Source organism: Tachypleus tridentatus, chromosome 4 (genome assembly GCF_004210375.1).
Source record: "Tachypleus tridentatus isolate NWPU-2018 chromosome 4, ASM421037v1, whole genome shotgun sequence".
Lineage (NCBI taxonomy): Eukaryota > Metazoa > Arthropoda > Merostomata > Xiphosura > Limulidae > Tachypleus > Tachypleus tridentatus.
The window spans coordinates 103092119-103117845 of NC_134828.1; the positions used below are offsets into that span (position 1 = coordinate 103092119).

A 25727-nucleotide genomic window follows, 5' to 3' on the forward strand; every position below is an offset into this window, starting at 1 on the left:
AACAAACACGCCAAACAGACGGCTTCATACGTTTGTTTTGCTTTGCGCTATGTTCATCTCGGGCAATTGAACTCCGAATTTGAGTGGTAAGTACTTTTAAACTGTTACATAGAACTCTCTGAAACTTTAGGTTATAATAAAAAAAAAAGTCTTTATTAAAATTATTGAAGTTCAAAACATTATTAAATATCTATAACCACGACGCAAGAAGTCCCAGGAATAGTTTCTTAACCTGGACATTACTGTATTCTTATACTTGTTTATTAAATCTGTCAGTTTCACATACAGACATACTCATACGAATGTAATAAAGTTTCACTTCATAACTTGCATGATTTGTTAAAATATTACTTGCTGGTGTGGCACAACAAGTGCATCAAAACGTATCAGATGAGCCACAAACACGACTGGCATTAGTCAATACACCACTGTACTTTCTTATGGATATTGAAACCCTGTATTACAGGCAGTAAAATAAAGCACAAGTAACTGCCACTAGGTTCTCTAGTATTTAAGTACGACGAATGATCACCATGGAAAACAAGAAACTCTAACACAGGGCTAAAAACAGAAAATTATCGTCTCGACAAAATATGTGTACGTTATACCAAAACATTAAATTACCAAAAAGCTATATCTCCTTATCCTTTGATCAAATTCTAATTTACGTTTACTGTTTAGAATCAGGAAGCCATGAATATAGATAAGTTTCTTAGATTAGTTTATCGAAACTACAGTACAAAGAAGTTAATAAATGTGAGAAAAGCGTAAAGAAATAAATACCAATTTAAACAGACATGGTAACAAAACAAGACTTTAACATCGTATTACAACATAGTCAAATGGAACAACTTGAGAGTTTAATATAGTTTGCCATATAGCTTTAAACTCTTTTTCGCAATGAAAGGTTTTAAAGAAACGTGTGAACAAATGAAGACAACATCACGAAATACACAGATTTAACTTGGCAAACCGTAATGTAATCTACTGTAGGAATTTGTAAATACTAAACGGGTTAATCGAAATAACGCCAATATACATGTATATTTTAAGATCAACTGTTCTTTATATACTTCTGTATCTAATGAATATCCCATAATGACCTGATAACGGAATTGTCGTGGGAACAAACTATACCCGAGGGCTACCAGGTCAGCTCCTCTCTGAAAACCCAGCGCCAGTTCTTCAACCGCTGGTAGATGCCTATTTCCCGAAGCATTTGAGATAAGTCGATAAACTTAATTATCTGTTGATTAGGTATTTGGTAACTTATCTTGTGTGTTTCAAACTTTAATTGCTTCGATTCCACTAAGTTCTTAATAGGCCTTAATAAAGGAGGCAAGTGGGCTCCATGACAACAGTTGTTAGGATACTAGTTCATCGCTCCTCTAAATAAAAGAATTTCTCAACCAAACCAGCCATTTTTACATATATATTTTTCTCTACAAGTGGGTTTTCTCGTCATCACTGATTATTAGTTCATCGGACTTTTCGGATTTAAAATTACATTGTCTTTTAACTTTCATTTTTTGGTGCTTTTATCTGTATTATCTGTTTTAATTAAAACGTTAAAATGAGCTTAAATATTTTATGTATTGTTCTAAGTCTATATTGTTATAGATAGTTGATAATAGAATTCCTTGACCTGATAGGTCCTTTGACGATATACGTTTATAATCATAGTTTACAAGAAACCCACTCGAAATAAAAATGTATCTCAGAACGGCTGGTATGGGTATTAACACTTTTATTGATAAACGGAGAACAACGTTTCGTTAATCTGAAGATGATCTAGGAAGGTCGAAACATTGTTCGCCGCTAATCGATAAAAGTGTTAATACCCATACCAGCCGTTCTGAGATACATTTTTATGTTTATAATTATTAAAATGTTCCTGTTTCTAACTTGACTTAAGTTTTCCCCTGATGAAGCTATATTATATGTGAAAATACCCTGGTATTTAACCAAAAAACTGAATTCTACTGCGTGACCGAATGGTTAACGTGCCGGAATATGAATCCAGGATACATCTATGGTACGTGTCTTGTTTTCGTAAAATGCATTCCGCGTCTTTTAGCTGTGGGTACATTATAAGCGTGAAGATAAATTACTCTATCTGTTTAGACACATGTAACCCAAAAGCTGACAATTGATTTCTGTTGATTAATTAGCTTCTTTATGCTATATCAGTTCAAAATTAGGACGACGGCTAGTGTAGATATCCCTTAAATAGCTTTTAAGCGAATATTTGAAACAAACGCTAAAATAAGCAGCATTGATTCTGAAACCAACCTTGATTCTTATGGTGCCACCCCTAACAGTCAGCCTTGATATTGAAACCAACCTTCATTCTTATGGTGCCACCCCTAACAGTCAGCCTTGATATTAAAACCAACCTTCATTCTTATGGTGCCACCCCTAACAGTCAGCCTTGATATTGAAATCAACCTTCATTCTTATGGTGCCACCCCTAACAGTCAGCCTTGATATTGAAACCAACCTTCATTCTTATGGTGCCACCCCTAACAGTCAGCCTTGATATTAAAACCAACCTTCATTCTTATGGTGCCACCCCTAACAGTCAGCCTTGATATTGAAATCAACCTTCATTCTTATGGTGCCACCCCTAACAGTCAGCCATGACATTGAAACCAACCTTCATTCTTATGGTGCCACCCCTAACAGTCAGCCTTGATATTAAAACCAACCTTCATTCTTATGGTGCCACCCCTAACAGTCAGCCTTGATATTGAAACCAACCTTCATTCTTATGGTGCCACCTAACAGTCAGCCTTGATATTAAAACCAACCTTCATTCTTATGGTGCCACCCCTAACAGTCAGCCTTGATATTGAAATCAACCTTCATTCTTATGGTGCCACCCCTAACAGTCAGCCATGACATTGAAACCAACCTTCATTCTTATGGTGGCACTCCTAACAGTCAGTCTTGATATTGAAACCAACCTTCATTCTTATGGTGGCACTCCTAACAGTCAACCTTGATATTGAAATCAACCTTCATTCTTATGGTGCCACCCCTAACAGTCAGCCATGACATTGAAACCAACCTTCATTCTTATGGTGGCACTCCTAACAGTCAGTCTTGATATTGAAACCAACCTTCATTCTTATGGTGGCACTCCTAACAGTCAGTCTTGATATTGAAACCAACCTTCATTCTTATGGTGGCACTCCTAACAGTCAACCTTGATATTGAAACCAACCTTCATTCTTATGGTGGCACTCCTAACAGTCAGTCTTGATATTGAAACCAACCTTCATTCTTATGGTGGCACTCCTAACAGTCAACCTTTACAGAGAAAGTAAAGTGTATTTATCTCTAACTTTACACTGTAATTTATTTCTTTATCACAAAACCCCTTCAGGAAAATCCTTGTACCGAAGACACTTTTAATAGGTTGATCTTTCCTGGGATGCCTATGACAACCATTTAGTTAAATCCATATTTAGCCAAAGTAACATTAAGAATCGTCTTTTAGCACCAAGATTATTTAAAAATATTCTAAGGTTTGGTCTCCATCCAAAAATGTAATGTGTGAAAATGAAATATTAAGTATCTTAATAACATTAGCTCCCTTGTGCGAGATATATAGGCAGAAACTAAAAACTGAACAAAACAAAAAAACATTAACTGTTTGTTTTGTTAAAAACGTTTTTTAAGTTTAAAAATACAGTAGCTGACTCTACAGTGACTCCTTTTTTCCTGAAAATGGTCCATTGGTGAAAATTATATAGCTGAGAAGCATAATTATAAATGTTGCAAGAAATATAAGTATTGAGCTCACAGAAATGAAACCAAACAGTTTGGTTTCTAAGTATGTGCTTTTAACATTGAATCAGAAAACAATAAAAACACAAAAGTCCAAGGAGAGAAGCTTGAAATAGACCCTTCACTGCCTCACTCTTCGTCACTGGCACCATTTTACTCGTAAGTTGGAACCGATTAAAATTATAAAAACACGAAGTTTAATGAATTAAAAAAAAGTTGAACCGTAGAAATTACTTCTAAAAATTACCATATTTTGACGTTGTTTGAAAACAATCGTCATACTTTTCATTAAAAAAAACATTTAATTTCGAATCATAGGTCAATAATTGAGAGAATCTTATTAAAACTGTCAAGCTACAAATATTAATCTCGAAAAAGCAAATAAGCGTGTGTGTGTTTTTCTTAGAGCAAAGCCACAGTGGGCTATCTGCTGAGGGGAATTGAACCCCTGATTTTAGCGTTGTAAATCCGTAGACTTACCGTAGACAAAACAAAAAAACTGACACAACTGAGTATAGGATGTAGTTGAACCTTAAAATAAAATGTTTTAAAAATCAGTAACATTTATTCTCACAACAGTTTCTGACTGGAACGACGAGCATTTAACATCCATTGGTTCTACGTCTTACCACCAGATAGCGCTTTAAACAAAACTTATATAAATTAGTCAACAAGTGTGGCTTGTTACTGGTTTATCGCTACATTTAATTAGTTTATAAATATTCAACACAGACACTGGAGAAGGTATTTGCATTATTATTGAATAAATTTTTACTAAGGAGACAAGGACACTTGTGTGTTTTGTTGATTACTTCATCAAAACACATTTGCTTGTTCACGTAATTACACATTCAACAAACTACCTACACCTAAATAGTTTTGCCTTTCTGACATATTTCTTTTAAGCTCATTTAATTTATACATTTTTAGTGCATACAAATGCCGAAATCTGGAAATGGACAAATGAAAAATCACAGTTAATGTACTTAACTGTATTGCTTAATGTTCACCAAATCTATTCAGCTCCGATATTCGGAACCACCTTTTTTATATCTAAACACGGAAACACTATAACCAAATTTAAGATTGCCTTGGTTATATCACGAAATTTTATCTGACTGACACTGTCAAGTGAACTGCTTCTTTCCAGTTCCATCCCAAGTGTAGTATCAGTAACTACTAAATTATCTTCCAAATTCCAAATTATCTCCCTACCGGTCACCAGGAGTTGGATACATTTTCTTTCCTTCTACAAATTAAACACGCATATTAATTGTTCAGTCCAATATACAGATAAATTAGCTTAAATAAAAGGAATTCAAATAGCATAGTTCATTTAGTCTTGCATTTTTACATTAATTAACGTGTAAGCTACGCTGAAAACACTAACAGGGAGAAGTTATTATGTAACTCTGCCAATAAGTTTGTTTGTTTGTTTGTTTTTTGAATTTCGCACAAAGCTACTCGAGGGCTATCTGTGCTAGCCGTCCCTAATTTAGCAGTGTAAGACTAGAGGGAAGGCAGCTAGTCATCACCACCCACCGCCAACTCTTGGGCTACTCTTTTACCAACGAATAGGGGGATTGACCGTCACATTATAACGCCCCCACGACTGAAAGGGCGAGCATGTTTGGCGCGACAGGGATGCGAACCCGCGACCCTCAGATTACGAGTCGCACGCCTTAACGCGCTTGGCCATGCCAGGCCTCTGCCAATAAGTATACATCGTTTATCGTTCTCAATATTACATATTAAAATACATTTCTGATGTATCTTAAAACGTTTGAGAATTGTTCGCTAGTTATTAAATGCAAACATTAAAAGACTTACGCACTTCAATAATATTTATACCATGATTTATTTAGTAGGCTTATACAGCGAAGATGTCAGATAACAACGTGTAGAGAAAGAAGTTTGATTTTTAGTGTAAATTATACATGAGAAGTTTTGATAAGTACATATAAAACAATTTACAAGTACTGTTTCCATGTAAACTATTTCAAGGATTTTAGGTTTGTCCGCTAAAATAAATTCGTTAACATCGATAAGTATACCTTTCTTCGTTAATTCGTATGAGGCTAGGCCTACGAGGTATGATATAGTTTTGATATATTAAACAGAAAGTTGTTTTAAAGGGCACATGAAAATTGTGCGAATGTTAATCAAAAAGTGCACAAATTTCATGCAAAAAAAAAAAAGCCTGGAACTCACTCACCTGGCAACTGTACAAAAGTGGCCTAAATACACAGCTATATCACTCGTAAATGCTTGTAGCGAAGTTTTTTAACTGACCCAGTAGGCAAAGATTGATAATACAAAAAAAAGTGGTACAGCGCCAAGCCTGGACATTTTAAGTCACTACAAGCAAATAAAAACAACATAAATGCATTGCATTACAAAACTACTCGTTATATCCTGGGAATAAAACAGGAACATGAACTGAAACATACATAGAAACCACACTTCCTAACAGCCAGTAACACAAATTTTATACTTGTGAAACGATGTAGGATGATGTTTCGAGAGGTTAGGGTAAGTGACCTGAAGTGAATGAACATAATTGCGTTACAATTGTAGAGACAGTAAAGCCAAACTAACGAAGTGGAGTAGGGTATTTTGCAGTAACGATTTTTTAAAATTAATTAATATTATTTTGCACGTACGTCATACCGCCCCTTTACCCCCTTTTTTAATCGGTATGCATACCGGCGCATAGCGCACCACTTAAACTACTGATTACGTCTCATATATCGTTGTATTTTTTACCTTGTTGATTCACTGAAAACACAGTTTATCTTGGAAAGAAAAGCCCAGTGTTTTTTGTTTGTTTGTTTGCTATATTGTTATTTTCATTATATTAGTGTTAAGAAATAGTATCATAACACAAAATAATGACTAAAATTAAATATTATTTGCATGAAGTTAAGAAGTTCTAAGCATAAACCAGAAAAATAACGTACATACTTTCTTTCCGAGGTGCTGGCGCTGATTTTTAGGCCTACCATTATATCATATTATAAACAAATAATGCGTTATTTGAAACGTGTATTAATGAGATAGTTTGAAATATTTGCACACCAATAACAAAGTTCGTGGATTCGTCTAAAGAAACTAGTTATTACATGTAATTACAGTAGTTTGAAGTAATATGTTAATATGCTGTTATACCTTTACAGCTAGTTTAATTGTGTTACTTTTGGTTCAAAGTATACTTTTCGTCAAAGGTAATATTCGTGTCTATGCTCTTAAAACAAATTTTGAAATGAAAATTTTAAATAAACATGGGTGAAATGTGACTCAGCAAACCACATCAAACATTTTCATTCATTCATGCATTGCCCATAGAGTAAATATTTAACATCACCAAAGCCATGCTTTTTCTGTTTGAATACAAAACAACTATTTTCGGACTAGACTGTCACTACCACTCAGTATACAGTATATGTGAGATACTTATGAAAGTTGAGTTATATCATTCGTGTGGTACAACCGGAGGTCCATCATCCAAACCCTGACCACTGTTATATAAAGGGTCAATTCTCAAGTTTGTTGAACTTCATATTTTCCCTTGGTCTCCTGCTAGTGATTCGCAACTAAAGTTTTTCTTGTGAAAGACGTATCCCTTGCGATTATCTGTTGACAGACTTTGTTGATCAACAGCCAGTCAAAGCAATGGTCTTTAATAACGACGCTTTTGCTAGATCCCCTGTTATGCCATTTCAGTGTAAAAAAGATTCTTTCTTCAGTCTGATGACGACATGAATAAATCAATTCAATCATAAGACTCAAACAAAGCATTTGCATATGCAAATAAATGGACTGTCTTATAAATCTGTGTGTGGTTATTCAGCGTAGATTTTAGGGAATAGGAAGATGGCGGCGAGTTTTGATTAATCAATTTCATTTCAACTTCAGTCATTTTATGTCGCAGCCAAAATACGTTTATTTACTTACTTAACAATGCTTAAATTATAATCAACTATTCAAGTTTCATCGCATTTGGTTCATAAATCATTCAAGAAAATCACAATACTACGTTTCAAGAATTATACGTGTAATTCTTTATGTTTACATTTCTGAGGAGAGAAAAATATACAATGGTAGTGCTCTTTCTGAAACGTTGGTCTTTCTTGGTTACCGGTAAACGAAAAGTTGCAAACTCTTTATAATTTTAAAACTATGATCAGTAATACTTGTGTCTTCGGGTGGGCTAATGCAGGGCTTCAAACTATAAACTAGGGTTTATTTCCTCACGGAGGACATAGCTCTGAGTTAAAACAAAAGACAAAAGCAAATTCTGCCCATCAAAGTTAGAAATGCTTGTACAACTTTACTTAATTATCAGTATTTGTATATGTATCCACTAATCTAATGTATGTTTACCTACTCTTGGTTACTTTTAACTGTATTTTAAGTTCGGTTATTAACACTTGTATATCAACGGTCACTGCAATCTGAGTGTACTGTATAATTATATCGGTGTGTGTACTAAGACACTAGTTTTGAAAGTAAAATCTGTAAAAGAAATAGAAAGACAACGATCTATACATTGGTTTATAAATAACGTGTACATTATTATTTAATGAAGTGTGGAAAAAACATGTATTTATGAACATAAAATAATTACAAATACAGAACTTTATAAATAGAAAATCGTTTGTTTCCTACCACGTTATGGAGAACAGCAGGTCCATGGATGTTGATGTGGAACTAACTCGTGGACAACAGTTTTCTTCCATATTTGAAGTTAAGAGCTCCTTACAGACAGCGATTGTATCTGTCTCTTCTTCTTTGAATATAACTTGAATTCTTAACTGGACAATATTGAGATTTCCCCTAACTGTAAGTCACATATACAGTCATTTCAATTTTGTTTCCATTGCTGGCGTTCAATAGAGTTTGTAAACACTGATGTATCACTGGTAGACGACTACAGCTGTTGGATTCTTTGTTGTGTATTTATAGTGGTATCTGACTAGCTCCCCAATAATAAATCTTCTTTTTCCTTATTCTGGACTGTGAGAAACCTTCTTCGGACTTTTCTCAGTTAGAAGATACTTCTATACAAAGGTACGACTTGAGGAGGGGGTGGATAGTGTCCTTAGTGAAGTATACTTTAAGCCAATGTGCATCCTCAATATGTATCGTGTTCTGTGCAAGCACTGTATTCCATATTTCAGCTTTTATATAGTAATATTTCCCATGTATCAATATTGATACTACAGGGTATCAGAAAAGTCTGGAACCATAAGTGATTTACAGCTTTTCTTAAAATTTCAGATTCATGGTGGAATGAAAACTTCCCAAGGCACTATATCAGCAGACATAATTTTCAAGATTTCTGGACTTGACTCCCATGGATTTCTTTTTCTAGATTCTGCTCAATACTCATGTGCATAACGAAAAGATTAGGGACATCGAAAATCTCAAACAAAGAATTTGAGACGAGTGTAAGATCATTGATAATGATAAAATTATATTTTGCAATGTTCTAAGAGATTGAAAATACCATCTCTAAATTTGTTTCAAATTATAAATACAACATGTGGTTCTAGACTTTTCGGATACCCTGTAGATTCAACAGCTGAATCAGTTTATTGGGTTATCTAAAGACCTCTTCCACCCAAATAAAATAATCAGTCATGTGCCTACACTATGTTTCTAGCTTTTGCTACAAGGATTGGGCCATAGCATTGGGAGAAGGGTCCATTCTTAAGCAGATTTCTGAATCACCATATCACGTGTATTGGCTGCTGGACCAACATTTGACAGTATACTTATATCCTAAAAATAGTGATTTAATAGGTATTATAGTTCCTTCTGTAGATTTTGGAAGTTAATTAGCTATTGCAGTTACGCATTAATCACAAGGAACAGTAATATCTTGTCACACAAATGAAAATCACTAGTAAAGTAATCACAGGGCCCCTTGTTAGCAGCAAATGTGTTTATTGGTTTATACAACTCCACTTATAATTCTCTTTTGAACTTAAAACTACAGTTAATTCATTTGCACCTGTATAAAATATAAACTGAGATTTTGATCCAAATACACCAATATGAAAGCTTCTCTGAACACTTCTTTCAGTTGTACTTGCAATTGAAATCCTACATTTATTCCAGTCAACTATGATGAAACTTTGGATGAAACATTTGAAACAAAACAGGATGCAAGCTCATTAAATTACAAAATTCCTTTTTTCGTTTCCTCTTGAAATCATATCTTTAACAAGTTCAAGTCCGGTCAAATACGTTAAAAGACCATGTTTATTGCTGCTATGCTCATTTATACTTGTTGGAACCCAGAACTGATACCTAATGGCCTAAACTAGTGAGCTCCATCTAATGTGTCTAAACATTAATCCGTTCCTGACCATTGGTTTACTACTTTTCCATCATAGCAATCAGTAATAATTAGTCCTCTTTCACAGCTGATCGACTTTTTCTGAAAGCACATTCTCAATGAGATCTTACAGCAACCATTTAACTTGTCAACTTAAATACGTTGTCAGTGCCAAGATGTTAAATTTTAAAGGTGTATCCTAGTTAGAAGTTTGGACACACAAAAAAATAACAACACGAACAGCATACCCACTATTGGCACTGCCAGTCTCATTTTCCGAATCAAGCTGCACTATAATAAGAAATGCTGCATGTTGTTCACGAATACTTACAATGCATACTAGGCCTTTCTATTCTCAAAAACCCATAAGTGCATACTAGGTTCCTTTATTTTTAAATACTTACAAGTCCATACTAGGCCCCTCCACTCTCAAATACACATAAATGCATCTAGGCCCTCTACTTATATATTTTCGCAAATGTTTGTATTCTTACCAACGTATATAACAGGTGTCTGATGAGAAAGGTGGCAAGTCCTGTGTTTCATATCTAGTAGGTGTGCCTATTATCTCATATCTTTCTAGATTAGTATCGTTATGACGATAATGGCTAATAATTTAAATTTACTCCTTGCTATCTTTTTTTATCATTCAGGTAGTGTGCACATTGCTTGGGCACTTTTTGTGTGTGCATTAGACAATAAGCAGGACAGGAAACTGTAACTGGTTTTCTATTATGTGGCATCCACTGAATGAAGATTACATAACACGTCTCCTGTGACACTATCAATTTTGCAGATGAGTGAAAATCTATACTCAAATCTAATTGTGCAAAGTTTCGCTAAACACACATCCAAAATTATTCGTAAATATTTTTTATCCATTGTCGCAATCACTTCATTATATCATTTGGGTGGAAAACTACATTTTTCCCCAATCCTCACAGTTAGCTGGTTTTTATTAACTCCTTGCCTTGATAGATTAATAACTTTTTTCTAAACCATTATAAACTGACTTTATAGCTCTGAATCAGCTACATGCTAACAAATAACTTATGTATAATTTTATTACTGTTACAACTGAAGCAAACAACAGTAGTTGCTTAACTGAAATCATATTGAATTTCTTTGTTTGCTCTATGCAGCCCCCTTAGCTATTTTCATACAGATACTTAGGGGCATGCCATCAAACTGGCTTTGTAATGTCAAGAGGTACTATCCTTATTACGCTCGCTGTCCTCTCGACACACAAGTGTTACTCTGTTGCATCAGGAAACATGTGAGTGTGTTTACCTTTCAATGACCTTTAAGGTTCAAGTAGACTACCACAGCTTTGCTTCCAGCCCCAGTAGACCGGGTTGACCTCCTTTGTGTTCTTAAACACAAACAGTCTTGCGTTGTTTACTGAAAAGCAGAGGAACATTTACATGACACCATTAGTGTAAGTCCTTCTTCAAAGAAATGGCACGTGGTCGAATGCTTTAATTACATAAGACAACATACATCTCACAAAACGCATACCTTTCTGGTCATGTTACCAAGGGACTGTTGCGATGCAAGGATCTTCAATAAAATCAAGATCTCCGCTAATTGGCTTAAGGTTATGCTCATGGAAAATAAGTAATCTTGTCAAGACTTTGTTGAAATAATAACAAAAATATTCAGAGTCACTATTAAATAAAACTTTTATTTACGATAATTTACAACTTCTAGAACATAGACTAAATTATAGAACGTTGTTGCAATGTGGCTCTTAGAAGCAACAATCTGACAACCTTTTAGTTTCAAAATTTATAATTTAAGAAAATAAGCAAACTTATATTATTTTATAAATAATAATACTGAAAACGGTTTATTAAGCTAACCTAAACCGAAAATAAAAATTTCAAAGTACAATCTAACCACTAATAGATGTAAAAGAATTTCCACAGTGAAGTAAATAAAACAGTAGTTAGGTGTAGTCGTAATCAAAGATTTATGTGTAACTCAGCAACGGTTCATTGGTAACACGACTAGAAAGGTGTGCGTTTTGTGAGATATATGTTGTCTTATGTAATTAAAGCATTCGACTACCGCGTTATTTCTGTAAAGAAGGACTTAACAATAATTGGAGTGATTCATCCACATGGTGAATGCTAACACAACGTACTGCTTGGTGCCATAATAATCCTCTTTCACATCATATGCATGTGAATAAAGACATTCAACAAGGGTTTTTCTGGGCACAGCAATTCAACGAACCATTGATGTGGCAGAGACATGAAAACAATATTGGCTATATTACTGAACGTGGTAGAGTTTTCAAACTACATTAAAATGGTTATTTTTGTTTGTAATTAAACACAAAGCTACACAATGTGTTCTTCCACCACGGATATCGAAATCAGGCTTCTAGCGGACCGAACACCAAAATGATCTAATGTTTTTCTGTCTTTATTTATTCAAATGATATTTTGAGTTTTTGTTTAATCAAATAATAATTGTCTATCTTTGTTTCCTCACTAATATTTTGCACGTTTTCATTCGACCACTGTTGTCGCATAACTTTACTTTGTATCTTTGTTTGACAAGTAATAATTGTATATCTTTTTATACGACTACCGATGCTTGTGTACATTGTTCACCTATTAGTAATATCCAGGACATTAATATTTATGTATCTTTATTTGGGTACTAGAATTTCTGTGATAATTAATGTGGTGTATCTTTGATTGTTCACTGAAATCTGTGTACTGGCTTAATCAGTATACTGAAGATACATATGTATATATATATTGTAAGGACTATTTTAATGTCGTGTCAATAAAAAAGCATACCACTTTGGTGGTCCACGAGAAATACATTTTATGAGGAAAGAAAGGTATAATAAAGCTGTCAGTTTGTTAATAAAATGTTCGAAAGTTTCTATGTGGAGCCAAAAAGTACGCAGTGTAAGAACTGCTGGGAGACGACATTCTTCAAATAAGTACAGTATACATTAAATCCAAAGTAAATTAACCAAGAAGAAATATGTTCCTCTATCGAAAAACACTTTTTTTTTTTTTGCAAAAAAGTCAAAGCAGCGAAACGCTGCTGACGTCAGTTATTGTTGTATTTATACTTAGTGTCTATATAAACAAAATATTTTAATAACAAGCAAATCCACATACCTTACTACCATAGGTTCAACAACTAAAATATGATGTAGCTCAAACATATAGTTTTCAAGTTTCGCGTATAATCCCAGATGTAATTTTCTTTCAAACGTTTGAAATAAAAACACGGTGTTGAACTTTCTAATCGTAATTAATTCAGACGATTAGTGTTGAGCATTAACTGTCTGATGGAAATACTTTTGATAATCTTTAAATTATATCATATTATTTAAAGAGGTGAATTTTAACTCTTGTAATCATCTTTCCCATGAGAATAAGACCACGTGTCTTACCTAAAGTGTAAACGTAATTAAAACCTTTAACGACGTTGCAGTGTTCGAAAAAAGATAGTTTAGTATCAACAAACGTGATGTTTGGATAGTATACAGAGAAACTGATGTTATGAGTAGAGCTTTTAACATGGCAAATCCTAAACTTATCGGGTTTTGGACACGAATATCTCCTTCAGCGTAGAAGAGAAATGGTCATAAAATAGCCCGTTCTCGAAAATTAACTGTCGTCTTACGTAATAGCAAAACAAGAATCAACCGAACAGATAGAGTTCCAATACCTTATACTGCTGCTATAAAACTTTTAGGAGCTGATACCACTGGTACAAGACTGGCCGATGAGAGAGAAGAGCGAGCCACTCACCGACATCACGTTAACATCTGGATTTCCAGCAACACCGCAAAACATAACTTATGAGGAGAAAAGCCGACATACATCTTATTGCACTTGCAGGATTAAACTACATACTGTTTTAAGAACATGACACTTTCAGGTGCAATAATTCAGGAAGTTCAAAATAAGTAAACATAATATCAACTCAGCTATGGGAAATTATGCTCGTTACAACAGCAGTTATATCATTGGACTCCAAGACGCTTCGCTTTCTTATCATTGTTCGACAATATATGATTTTAAATTATTTTAGAAGGAAAATTTGTTTGTTTGTTTGTTTGGGAATTTCGCACAAAGCTACTCGAGGGCTATCTGTGCTAGCCGTCCCTAATTTAGCAGTGTAAGACTAGAGGGAAGGCAGCTAGTCATCACCACCCACCGCCAACTCTTGGGGTACTCTTTTACCAACGAACAGTGGGATTGACCGTCACATTATACACCCCCACGGCTGGGAGGGCGAGCATGTTTAGCGCGACGCGGGCGCGAACCCGCGACCCTCGGCTTACGAGTCGCACGCCTTACGCGCTTGGCCATGCCGGGCCTAGAAGGAAAACAACAACAACAACTTGTGTTTGTTCCGTATTTGAATTTTCAACTTGAGTAAAACATTATGCTACGCTTTGACTAAATGGCTGGGTCAGAGAACTTTAAGTGTTTAGGTATATCTATCCATAATATCGAACTACTGACTACAGAAAAGGCAACTGGCCAGAAAACCCATCGCCAAAAGGTTTTGCAACGAAGACCGGCATTGAGAATCATTCTTTAGTCGCGCCTAAGCAACTGAAGGTGTAGTATGTTTAATGAGATGACGATACGAACTTTGTTCCTACCAATCCTTAGCATGGGACATTAACAGCTATTCAGTTTTTTAGTTACAAGGACTATGAAAAGGGCCCGGCATGGCCTAGCGCGTTAAGGCGTGCGCTTCGTAATCTGAGGGTCGCGGGTTCGCGCCCGAGTCGCGCCAAACATGCTCGCCCTCCCAGCCGTGGGGGCGTTATAATGTGACGGTCAATCCCACTATTCGTTGGTAAAAGAGTAGCCCAAGAGTTGGCGGTGGGTGGTGATGACTAGCTGCCTTCCCTCTAGTCTTACTCTGCTAAATTAGGGACGGCTAGCACAGATAGCCCTCGAGTAGCTTTGTGCGAAATTCCAAAACAAACAAACAGACTATGAAAAAGGCACACTAAACAACGACAGCAATAATTTCAGCAATATATATATATATATATATAAACCATGTACAAGATCTATGTACCTATAAGCCTGTAACTCAGTGTATCTACACTGCTGACCAAAATCTTAAGACCAATGAACATAAAGAAAAAATATGCATTTTGCGTTGTTGGGCTAAACGATTTTTTTGAGTAGAGCTTCGAACGATGAAAATAAGAAAAGGGAAAATAAATAAAAAAAAATATTTTAAGCATTTAATAGGGAAAATGTGAACACTATGAAATTAACCTAAATACTAGCTGGTCAAAAGTTTAAGACCATACTGAAACGAAGCGTTAATCAGTAAACACGTAACGAAATTTAGTTATTTGTGTTCAAGCATTAGCGTTGTCAACATCTCCCACTGACATCTTCTGTGTTACATTGGGTAAAAACATGGCAAAGGCTAAAAAATTGACAAAGTCTGAATGTGGCAGAATTGTCGAACTGCAAAAGCAAGGTCTCTCTCAACGTGCCATCGCTGGTAAGATTGGGCATAGTAAAACTGCTGTTGCAAATTTCTTAAAAGACCCTGAGGGATACGGAACGAGAATTTCAAATGGTCTGCCCAAGAAAATTTCGTCGGCGTTGAGCAGGAGGATTTGACGGGTTGTTCGGCAAGACATCAGCCGATCGTCGAACCAGATTAAGGTCCTTATTGACGCAGAATGCAGCTCAAGAACAATAAGACGGCATCTACGAGAAAAGGCTTTAAAAACCGTACACGTTTTCAAAGGCTACGCCTTCTTCCACACCACGAAACAGCTCGGTTAAACTTTGCTGAGAAGCACCAAACATGGAACATAGAAAAGTGGAAGAAGGTTTTGTTCTCTGATGAGAAAAAATTTAACCTGGATGGTCCAGATGGTTTCCAACGTCACTGGCACAATAAGAATATCCCACCGGAGACATTTTCTACACGACGCAGAGAAGGAGGTTCCATCATGATCTGGGGTGCTTTCTCCTTCCATGGAACAATTGAGCTTCAGGTTATACTGGGGCGTCAAACAGCAGCTGGCTATATTGGCATGTTGGAAAGGGCATCCTTATTGACTGAAGGCCCTCGCTTGTTTGGAAATGACTGGATCTTTCAGCAGGAAAATGCTGTAATCCACAATGCCCGCAGGACAAAGGACTTTTTCGTGGTAAATAACGTTATTCTTTTGGATATCCAGCGTGTTCGCCCGAACTAAACCCCATTTAAAATGTTTGGGGGTAGGTGGCAAGGGAAGTCTATAGAAATGGACGTCAAATCCAAACAGTGCATGATCTTCGTGAAGCCATCTTCACCACTTGGAATAACATTCCAGCCAACCTTCTGTAAACATTTATATCGACCATGCCAAAGCGAATGTTTGAAGTTATTCGCAATGACAACTGTGCAACTCGCTACTGAGACCTCTTGTTGGGCATTTCATACCCTGTTTAGGACTTCTTTTTGGTATGGTCTTAAACTTTTGACCAGCTAGTATTTAGGCTTATTTCATAGTGTTCACATTTTCCCAATTAAATGTTAAAAAGTTTTTTATTTTTATTTTCCCTTTTCTTATTTTCATCTTTCGAAGCTCTACTCAAATAAGTGGTTGAGTTTAACAACGCAAAATGCATATTTTTTCTTTATGTTCATTGGCCTTAAGATTTTGGCCAGCAGTGTATCTATAATCATTAATATGTTATACAAATGAGTTATTCTATTAAATGTGCTAATACAGTGGCGTGTCGTCAGTGCTGGCGACATGTTGAGCACAAAAATAATTGATTCATGGCAATTTTCTGGTCGTTTAACAACGAACTGCAACCACAGGTAAGGCTTATTTCGGGATATTGTGCGACTATTACACGATACACAGTCAATAGAAGTAGTGCTCTTAAAAACATCTAAGATTGGCACTGTCGTACTTCGTAAAAGACGATTACACTAGAAATTGTAGCGCCAGGCAACAGTGCTATCAGATTATGCGCAATCAACTAAGGAGTAAGCAGTTCCGAGGATAACAAAGGATCTGGAACAGTTATATCCAATCTGTGGTTACATGTACCACTGATTATGGAAGTAGTTCCGAGGATAACAAAGGATCCAGAACAGTGATTTCTAGTTTGTGGTTACGTGTACCATTGATGACCAGAGTAGTTATGAGGATAACAAAGGGTCTAGAACTATGATTTCCAATCTGTGGTTACATGTACTGATGACGGTTTGTTTATATGTTTTGAATTTTGCACAAATCTACAAAAGGGGCTATATACACTAGTCGTTTCTAATTTAGCAGTGTAAGACTAGATGGAAGGTAGCTAGTCATCATCAATTTTCGCCAACTCTGGGGCTACTCTTTTACCAACGAAGAGTGGGATTGACGGTCACATTATAACGCCCCCGCGGCTTAAACGGCAAGCAAGTTTGGTGTGACAGGGATTTGAACTCATGACTTTCACTAATGATAAAAATAGGTCTAACGATAACAAAGAATTTAGAACAGTGACTTCCAACCCGTGATTACATGCACCACTTGTGGTGTACGAGATCCCTGTGTTTGCACATTTGTAATACAGTGCATTATATGTAATATTCTAAAGTGACAATAAATTATTTGCAGTATCATGCAATGCTCAGATCCAATGGGATTATCATACGGTATTAGTAAAATTTGGTGGATGGTGTACCTCCGCCTAATGGTAAAAACATTTCTTGAGAAGGAACTTTTATTACATTTCTTTACGTATGAATGGCCACCTCGTTCACCTGACTTAACATATGTTAATTTCTGGTCGCGGAGGGTATTTTGGAATTGTGTGTATGCCGTGGGAAGCTTCATACAATTACAGACCTCAAGCATGCAACTGTCCAAGAAGTGGTGATCATACCAGATGAAATTCGTGTTGTTCCTGTAACGTTCATTGTCATATGGATGCAATACATTGTGGACGCTGAAGGAGCACATTTTAAACAGTCGCTGTGATCATAAAGTTTGGAGAACGGCTCGAGTGGGCAGTGAAAGATACTTTATTACAAATGTAACTTATGGTGATATAAACTTGTCGAAATGTCATGCATTTGTAATAAAGTATCTTCCACTGCCCATTCGAGCCGTCTCAGACTTTATTTACTTTGATCGACCAGACATTAGGCCTTAGTAGCGTTCCTGGTGGCAACATGTGACATTTATATGATAGCTTTAACATTCCTGTGTAGATTCATGTTCCTATGTTATACAGTTTGTGATATACGACACACAGGCCTGAACAACTTCCTTTGCTGTATGTTTCTAAATATAAATAATATTATGAACAAACACGTTTCGTTACTAATCTTTCACATTCAGTGTGCTGATTTACTTCAAAAAACTTGATGCACTTTTTTTCCTAAGCCTTATCTACAGTAATGTTCGTAGAAAAAGCAGAAAAAATCTTACTTTAGGGATGACACTGTTTTCATTCATTGTCGTTGTTGATTGTTATTGGTTTGATTTTCGCGCAAAGCTACACGAGGGCTATAAGCGCTAGCAGTCCCTAATTTAGCAGTATAAGACTAGAGGGAAGGCAGCTAGTCATCACCACCCACCGCCAACTCTTGGGCTACTCTTTCACCAATAAATAGTGGGATTGACCGCACATTATAACACCCTCACGGCTGAAAGAGTGAGTATGTTTGATGTGATTGGGATTCGAACCTGTGACCTGATTGTTGTTAAGCACAAGTTACATAAAGGACTATCTCTGGTCTGCTCATCACGGGTATGGAAACTTGGTTTATAGCGGTGTAAGCCCGCAGACGCAGACTTCTGCCACTGGGGAGCATCATTTATCGTATCTGTAGATACGATTCTGGGTAATATTGTAATAATCCTTCTTAAACGTCGTAAATTGGTATTAATTTTATATATTTTACATAATTATTCGAAGCAAAAACAACTTATGTTTCACAAATACTTCATATACTTATAATTATAATTCTCTAATTACAAAATTACCATAACTACCAACGATTTCAAGTATTATAAATTATGTTACTCGAATACCGTTTGGCGTCAGTAAACATTTACGTGAAATGACAAATTTACTACATAAGGGGGAAAAAAACAAAAAGAAAAAAACTTTAATTCTTGAACCGATACGAATCAATAAGATTCTATTTATGAGGTTTCTTTAACATGACGTATTGACGTTTAACTGGAAAACAAAGGTTACATAAGCATTTATGTCAAACATAGAGATACACCTTCAATTAGTGTAGGTAAGACTTGCACGTTACTTCTTCAATATATGCCCGGCATGGGCAGGTGGTTAGTGCACTCGACTCGTACTCTGAGGGTCACAGGTTCGAATCCCCATCACACCAAACATGCTCGCCCTTTCAGCCGTGGGGGCGTTATATTGTTGTGGTCAATCCCACTATTCGTTTTTTTTTAAATTTCGCACAAGGCTACTCGAGGGCTATCTGTGCTAGCCGTCCCTAATTTAGCAGATAAGACTAGAGGGAAGGCAGCTAGTCATCACCACCCACCGCCAACTCTTGGGCTACTCTTTTACCAACGAATAGTGGGATTGACCGTAACATTATAACGCCCCCACGGCTGAAACGGCAAGCATGTTTAGCGCGACGGGGATGCGAACCCGCGACTCTCAGATTACGAGTCACACGCCTTAACACGCTTGGCCATGCCGGGCCCCCCACTATGTCCATCTGGCTCAGCGAAAAATAGTCATTACTGTTATAGAGCGTTTTGATTGGTAAAGCACAAGAACCTTATGCTGCTGTCTCTCTAGAAGATTGCGTTATTTATGATAAGGTTAAAGCAGCTATCCTCAAAGCATACGAGTTCGTGCCAGAGGGTTATTGCTAAAGTTTTGAGGTTATCGCAAACAAGATAGTCAAACGCATATGGAATTCACCCACGAAAAACAGGTTTATTTTGATCGACTGTGTAATTCTATGCACATTGGCAGCAGTGTCGACAAATTAAGATAAATGTCTAATTGAGGAATTCAAACGCTGTATAAGTGACGACATCAAAACTTACTTGGGATAAAACACTACAGGAAACATCTTCTCTTTCTGTTGATTACATTTTAACACATTAAAATTTTTTTCGTAAAAATAAATTCCTGCCATCTCAGGAAAAACCAATATCTGTCTAATCCACTAAAGCTGAGGATTATTCTAACAAATCCTGCTTCTGTGGTTCGAAATCTTCAGACAGTCATGATAAAACTTTATCAAAACCTTCAAAGCCTGTCTGTTATTTTTGTAAAAAACCTGGTCACGTCATGTCCGATTGTTGGAGTTTAGAAAAGAAAAGAATTCAACACTCAGTTTGTTTGTGCCCGCATATAGACGTCGTTTCACCATATCACTCAATGTTGTTGATTTGACCATTGATATAAAGGTTGATGTAGTTATGGAGGAATTTAGACCTTTTGTGTCTGTTGGTTCTGTGTCACTGCTTATCCCATTTCCATATTTATGTTGTCTGATACTGGGGACGGCTCAATCATTGATGTTAGAAGATGTATTGCTTTAAATTCGAGTTATACCACTAGTGAGTCTGTTATTACTCAGAGTGTTGAGGGTGGTTTTCTTAATGCTCCTTTTTATAACAATTGTTTAATATCTGACCTAGTTTTGGTACTAGTTGTTGTTGTAATAAGACCTACTCTGGCAATTCGGGGTGTATCATTATTGTTGGAAAATGATTTGGCTGAGGGAAAAGTTGTTGCCAAACCCCAAATTGGTAGCGAACCGTCCACTGTTGTTGAGGAAAATTCAGAATTGTTTCCCTCGTGCGCTGTGACTTAAGTTCAGGCTAAGAAATTTTCTTTTGTTTGTTTTGAATTTCGCGTAAAGCTACACGAGGGCTATCTGCGCTAGCCGTCCCTAATTTAGCAGTGTAAGACTAGAGGGAAGGCAGCTAGTCATCACTACCCACCGCCAACTCTTGGGCTACTGTTTTACCAATGAATAGTGAGATTCACCATAATATTATAACGTTCCCACGACTGAAAGGGCGAGCATGTTTGGTGCGACGGGGATTCGCACCCGCGACCCTCAGATTACAAGACGAACGTCTTAACCCACCTGGCCATGCCGGGCCCATTCTCTAAGGAAGGAGGTGTAACAGATTTTACTATTATACGTTTATTTAAGTGCCTATGCTTGCTTCTGTATAGTTTGCGTTTTTGTATGTGACGTATATTCTTAGCTATACATTACGAAAATCCCGCCTGTTCTCGGAATTTGTTGAAGGTTCGTGAACGTACGAGTCAACAATATTTGTGTTACGAAAGCGTGCTAAAAACGTTGTTGAAATTTCTACAAACTCTCGTGATTCCTGTAAAGAGCGTCTAGCCTAAAGATGAAAGAAAAATTAGTATTAGTCAGCTACAGTCAGTGTGTTATAAGCCAAAAAAAAGAAATATAATTGCGATTAACGCTTATTAATCGGAAAATTACAGAATTGGACCAGAAAGGTTTATAGATTTCGAACATTACAAACCCTACTACTTCAGTGAATTACTTCGGACGTTAGAACTTCTACCAGTACATTAAAACTGTTCATCGGTATAAATCAGCTTATAAGGAGCGTTAGGCCAACCGAATCAGCTAGTTTAAGCGAGGTGTGCCAGTATCAAATCAGAATTAACTTGGTCTTTGTGGACCTGGATCGTTGATAAAATATTCAGTTCTAAACCGGCTATAAGACTCATTATTATTTGCATGTTTTTAAACTCTTGTACATAAACCATAATTTGTAAGAACTATTAGTAATACCGTTATTAAAACATATTTGTGTTTAAAAGAAAAAGGAAATTGTGTGTATCAATCTTGTTGGCAAAAAACATACATTTGATACATATTAAATGCTAATTAACTTCTAAATTCAAATTTCCAATTATCTGAAACAGTAATACGTTAAAATACGTAACATAATAAATCGGAGACTCATCCGAAATAAATTGTAATACGTAACAACGTCAGTGCGCTCAATAAAGTAATGAATTATTACAAACAATTTTTGGAAAGGATCCAACTATATTCTGTCCATAATATTTCACTGCGAAGGAAAGCAGATAGCTTTTTGCCACAACTTTGCCGTATTGCTTCTTATTTGTTTGTGCAACTTTGCTGTATTGATTCTTATTTGTTTGTGCTACAGCTACAGTACACAACTAACATCATTATTAAACATCTTTATGAAAATACCCTGTAACAAAGCTTTAAGAATGAATAGAATAAGTTATAACACATGTTACATGTCTGCATGATGAACGTTGGTGACTATAACATACTCTCTCACATATCTCTGGTTGATCACTTAGTTAATTTAGGTAACGAATATCAATACACTGCGTCATGTTGGTCATTTCTTTGTCCATTCAGCACTAAATATAATTCATATGAATGTCACTATCAGTGTATCATGAATAATAGAATTGTAAACAGTTATTTCTTTGTGTTGTAGTAATGATACTTAGACATACAGGCACTCCTTCAGATATGTATCTCAGAACGGCTGGTATGGGTATTAACACTTTTATTAATAAGAAGAGAAAAAACAACGTTTCGACCTTTCTAGGTCATCTTCAGATTAAGAAAGAATAAGGAACCCCATTTATTTATTCAACTACAATTTTAAGACGTATAAGACACATGTATTCATTATTTATTTGGACTTTTATACTATATTCGCCTTTTACTCTATAACGCACTTCTTGATGATGATTTTGCATGCATATCGCGTGTGTCTAAAACATACAAATATTCGAAAGATTTATTATTTATGAGACATGCAACGGAGATTGCTGTGCAAAGTATTATAAACGTCAAAGTTCTAAAATATAACAGATTCACAAGATGTGTTTTTAAAAGTTTTGTTTACTTAAGTGAATTTTATATGGTATCTAGTTGTTGTTTTCTATATTTATTAATTTAAAGAAGCTCAGCTTAACAAAATTAATGCTGTATACATTTTCGTTACTTGAAATGAATCCACAAAAAGAGAAATTAGGTTTAGGATATAAGATCCTTATCATGATGATGACGTCACAAGTCTGATAAATGTTGCGAGGGTTCTGTCACTATACATTTTAGCACTAAACCAATGTGCATTGTTGTCCCTGTGTTGGACAAACAAACGAACGAAGGCAGCTAGCAGCATTCAACACCACAAAGGTTCTGTCTGGCTCCTTTAGCTGAAAAATGGATTAACTATCACTTCCATAATGCGTTCACAGCTGAAAGTTTGTTCGCTTTCAACAGCATAACGCCTTGCACCCCAAACCTTTCAATCCACAGTCTTATATATTAAACTCTTTACCATACCTGTCCACTTCGAGATGGAATTTACCTGTCAAAAATACTTTGCCACAATAATTAAGAAATTGCTTTGGAAAGTTTTATTATTAAATATATTGTGAAAATATCACAAAGTAGTCATAAAATACCCTGACGTTGGTCCAGTTGGATAACAAAGAATCAAAGGATTCATATAAACAAATTGTATCTGAAAACAAAAGTCCGAAGTTCCTATAATCTGATACTGTTATGCTCTGAAACAGTAACCATATTAAAACTCAATCAATACATTCTTTTAAAACTAATTTAGGAATTTGGTTTTTAAAAAAGTAGTACCTACTGTGAAACAACTTACTAACACAGAGAGTGACGTCACAAACAAAATGACACATGTTATCGTTCACAGCTATTATTTTTCACTACATAATCGAGTAATATATCTTGTATTTACTTGAAAGTAAGATTTAACAATTTTTTTAAACTGATTTGCGTATTTTCCAAAATTATACTTTCTTTTTCTCTTTTTCGTAATTTGACTGTCCTTAAAAATATATCAACATAAAGTATTAATTAGGCCTACCTCTTCCTCTACTGGATCAGCCAATGTTTCTAAGAACGTTTCTTCCAATTCATTAGTCGGGGTTTCATCTCCATCTGTAGATTCTGGAGGAGTTGGAGTGATGTCATTGCACTTCAACTGAAACTCCCTTTGATACAAATATAAAACATCAGAACTTCGTTGTAGTACTTAATATTTATGTTCATACCAACTTATTTATATCTTAATGTTTCATTGTGAACGTTATTACCCTTACAATCTCTCCATAATTTAAAGTATTCTTTATCCTAAATGTTATGTTACTTCATACAGTAATATAGCACGTTTTTATAACTTCAGTTCGTAAATATTCTATTATGATTAAGGTCACTTATCTAAGACTGAAGTTTGTATCATGTCTGATTAAAGGTTGTTATTCACATGGGCTAAACGAACAGGTCAAACACTCCGTGGGTTCGGGTATAACTGTCTTTAAATTTGAAATACTCACCAGATGGAAAATAAAAGTCAGCATCACACACAATCATAAAGGTTTTATCCGGTTCGGAATCGTATAATGGGATTGAATGTCACTCTTATAATGCACACACAATTGAAATTACGACGTGTGTTCAGCGGGATAATGACACAAACCTTGGATCTTTCAAACCTCAGTCTGGCATGATTACAACTAGACCATGTTCGAGCTAAAAGGTAATCTATTTATTTTTATTACATATTATGACAAAGCTTTAAAGTTGCATTTTCACTGCACTACAGTGTACAATATTTTTCAGAATAGTTAATATTTTCATTAACCTTGAAACATGTATTAAAATTAAATCAACAGACGTTGAGTATGTTATACTAAAACGATTTAAGGCCTACCAAGTCGTTACAGTTCATGTTACAATGTCAGGTCACAATCTTTCTGACAACCATGCATCTTAAGATTAGTTCTGAAGCGTATGAATGTCATGTCCAAAGCACACCATCCCTCCTTCCATACTTTCCAGAATTTATCTAGTGCACTTGGAAGGCAGTTTTCTAGTGCCAACTTTAACAGTTTGATTGCATAGAAACTGATAGGGACTGTGCCCAGCACCTTAATCAGTATGTTTTCATATAGAACAGCATGAATACCTGTTTTTTTGTCATGCATGAGAATGAATGAGAAGTATGACTGGGAATCTTATCTTGGTGAACCATTATTCTGTTGGCTCTGTTTTCAGATTTAGATTCTCCATGATTATTTTATATATGTTTTTCTGAGCCACATGGACGACTTTTGTTACTGGCATCTGTGTTTCTGGATTTTTACTTGTTATAAGATGAAGTACTTTGATTCTTACGAATGAGGTAGGGCTTGTTGCATTGTCTCTTTCTGGATTGTTCTGGTGTCACAACTTGATGTATATTCATTTGTAGAAAATTCTTGAAACATTCCATGTAATACATTTCAAAGCATTTTCATCTTTTGACCAATATAAAATGGCAACAGACTTGGCACAGTTAGTTATCAAGGTACACATGAGTCTCAACACATACTGCCATTTTTCTTTAGCTAGTTTATACAGTTTTCTAAGGTTGATCTTCCATTTTTGGATACGTGGTAGAAATAACTTGTGCACACCTGACTTGTGTCACTTGTCCAGATCATAATCCTTTATTATTACTCATGACTTGTGTCACTTCTCCAGATCATGATCCTTTATAATTACTCATGACTTG

At 35.7% G+C, this 25727-nt stretch overlaps 1 protein-coding gene across 14 annotated transcripts in view; it reads right to left on the bottom strand.

Moving 5' to 3' along the window:
• LOC143249805 (tight junction protein ZO-3-like) overlaps nucleotides 1–25727 on the bottom strand; it is a 233735-nt gene that overhangs the window by 144731 nt on the left and 63277 nt on the right. For all 14 annotated transcript variants that reach the window (XM_076500250.1, XM_076500261.1, XM_076500255.1 and 11 more), the window contains exon 3: nucleotides 24039–24165. In XM_076500250.1, coding sequence (XP_076356365.1) covers nucleotides 24039–24165 — 127 coding nt within the window. The remainder of the gene's footprint in view (nucleotides 1–24038; nucleotides 24166–25727) is intronic.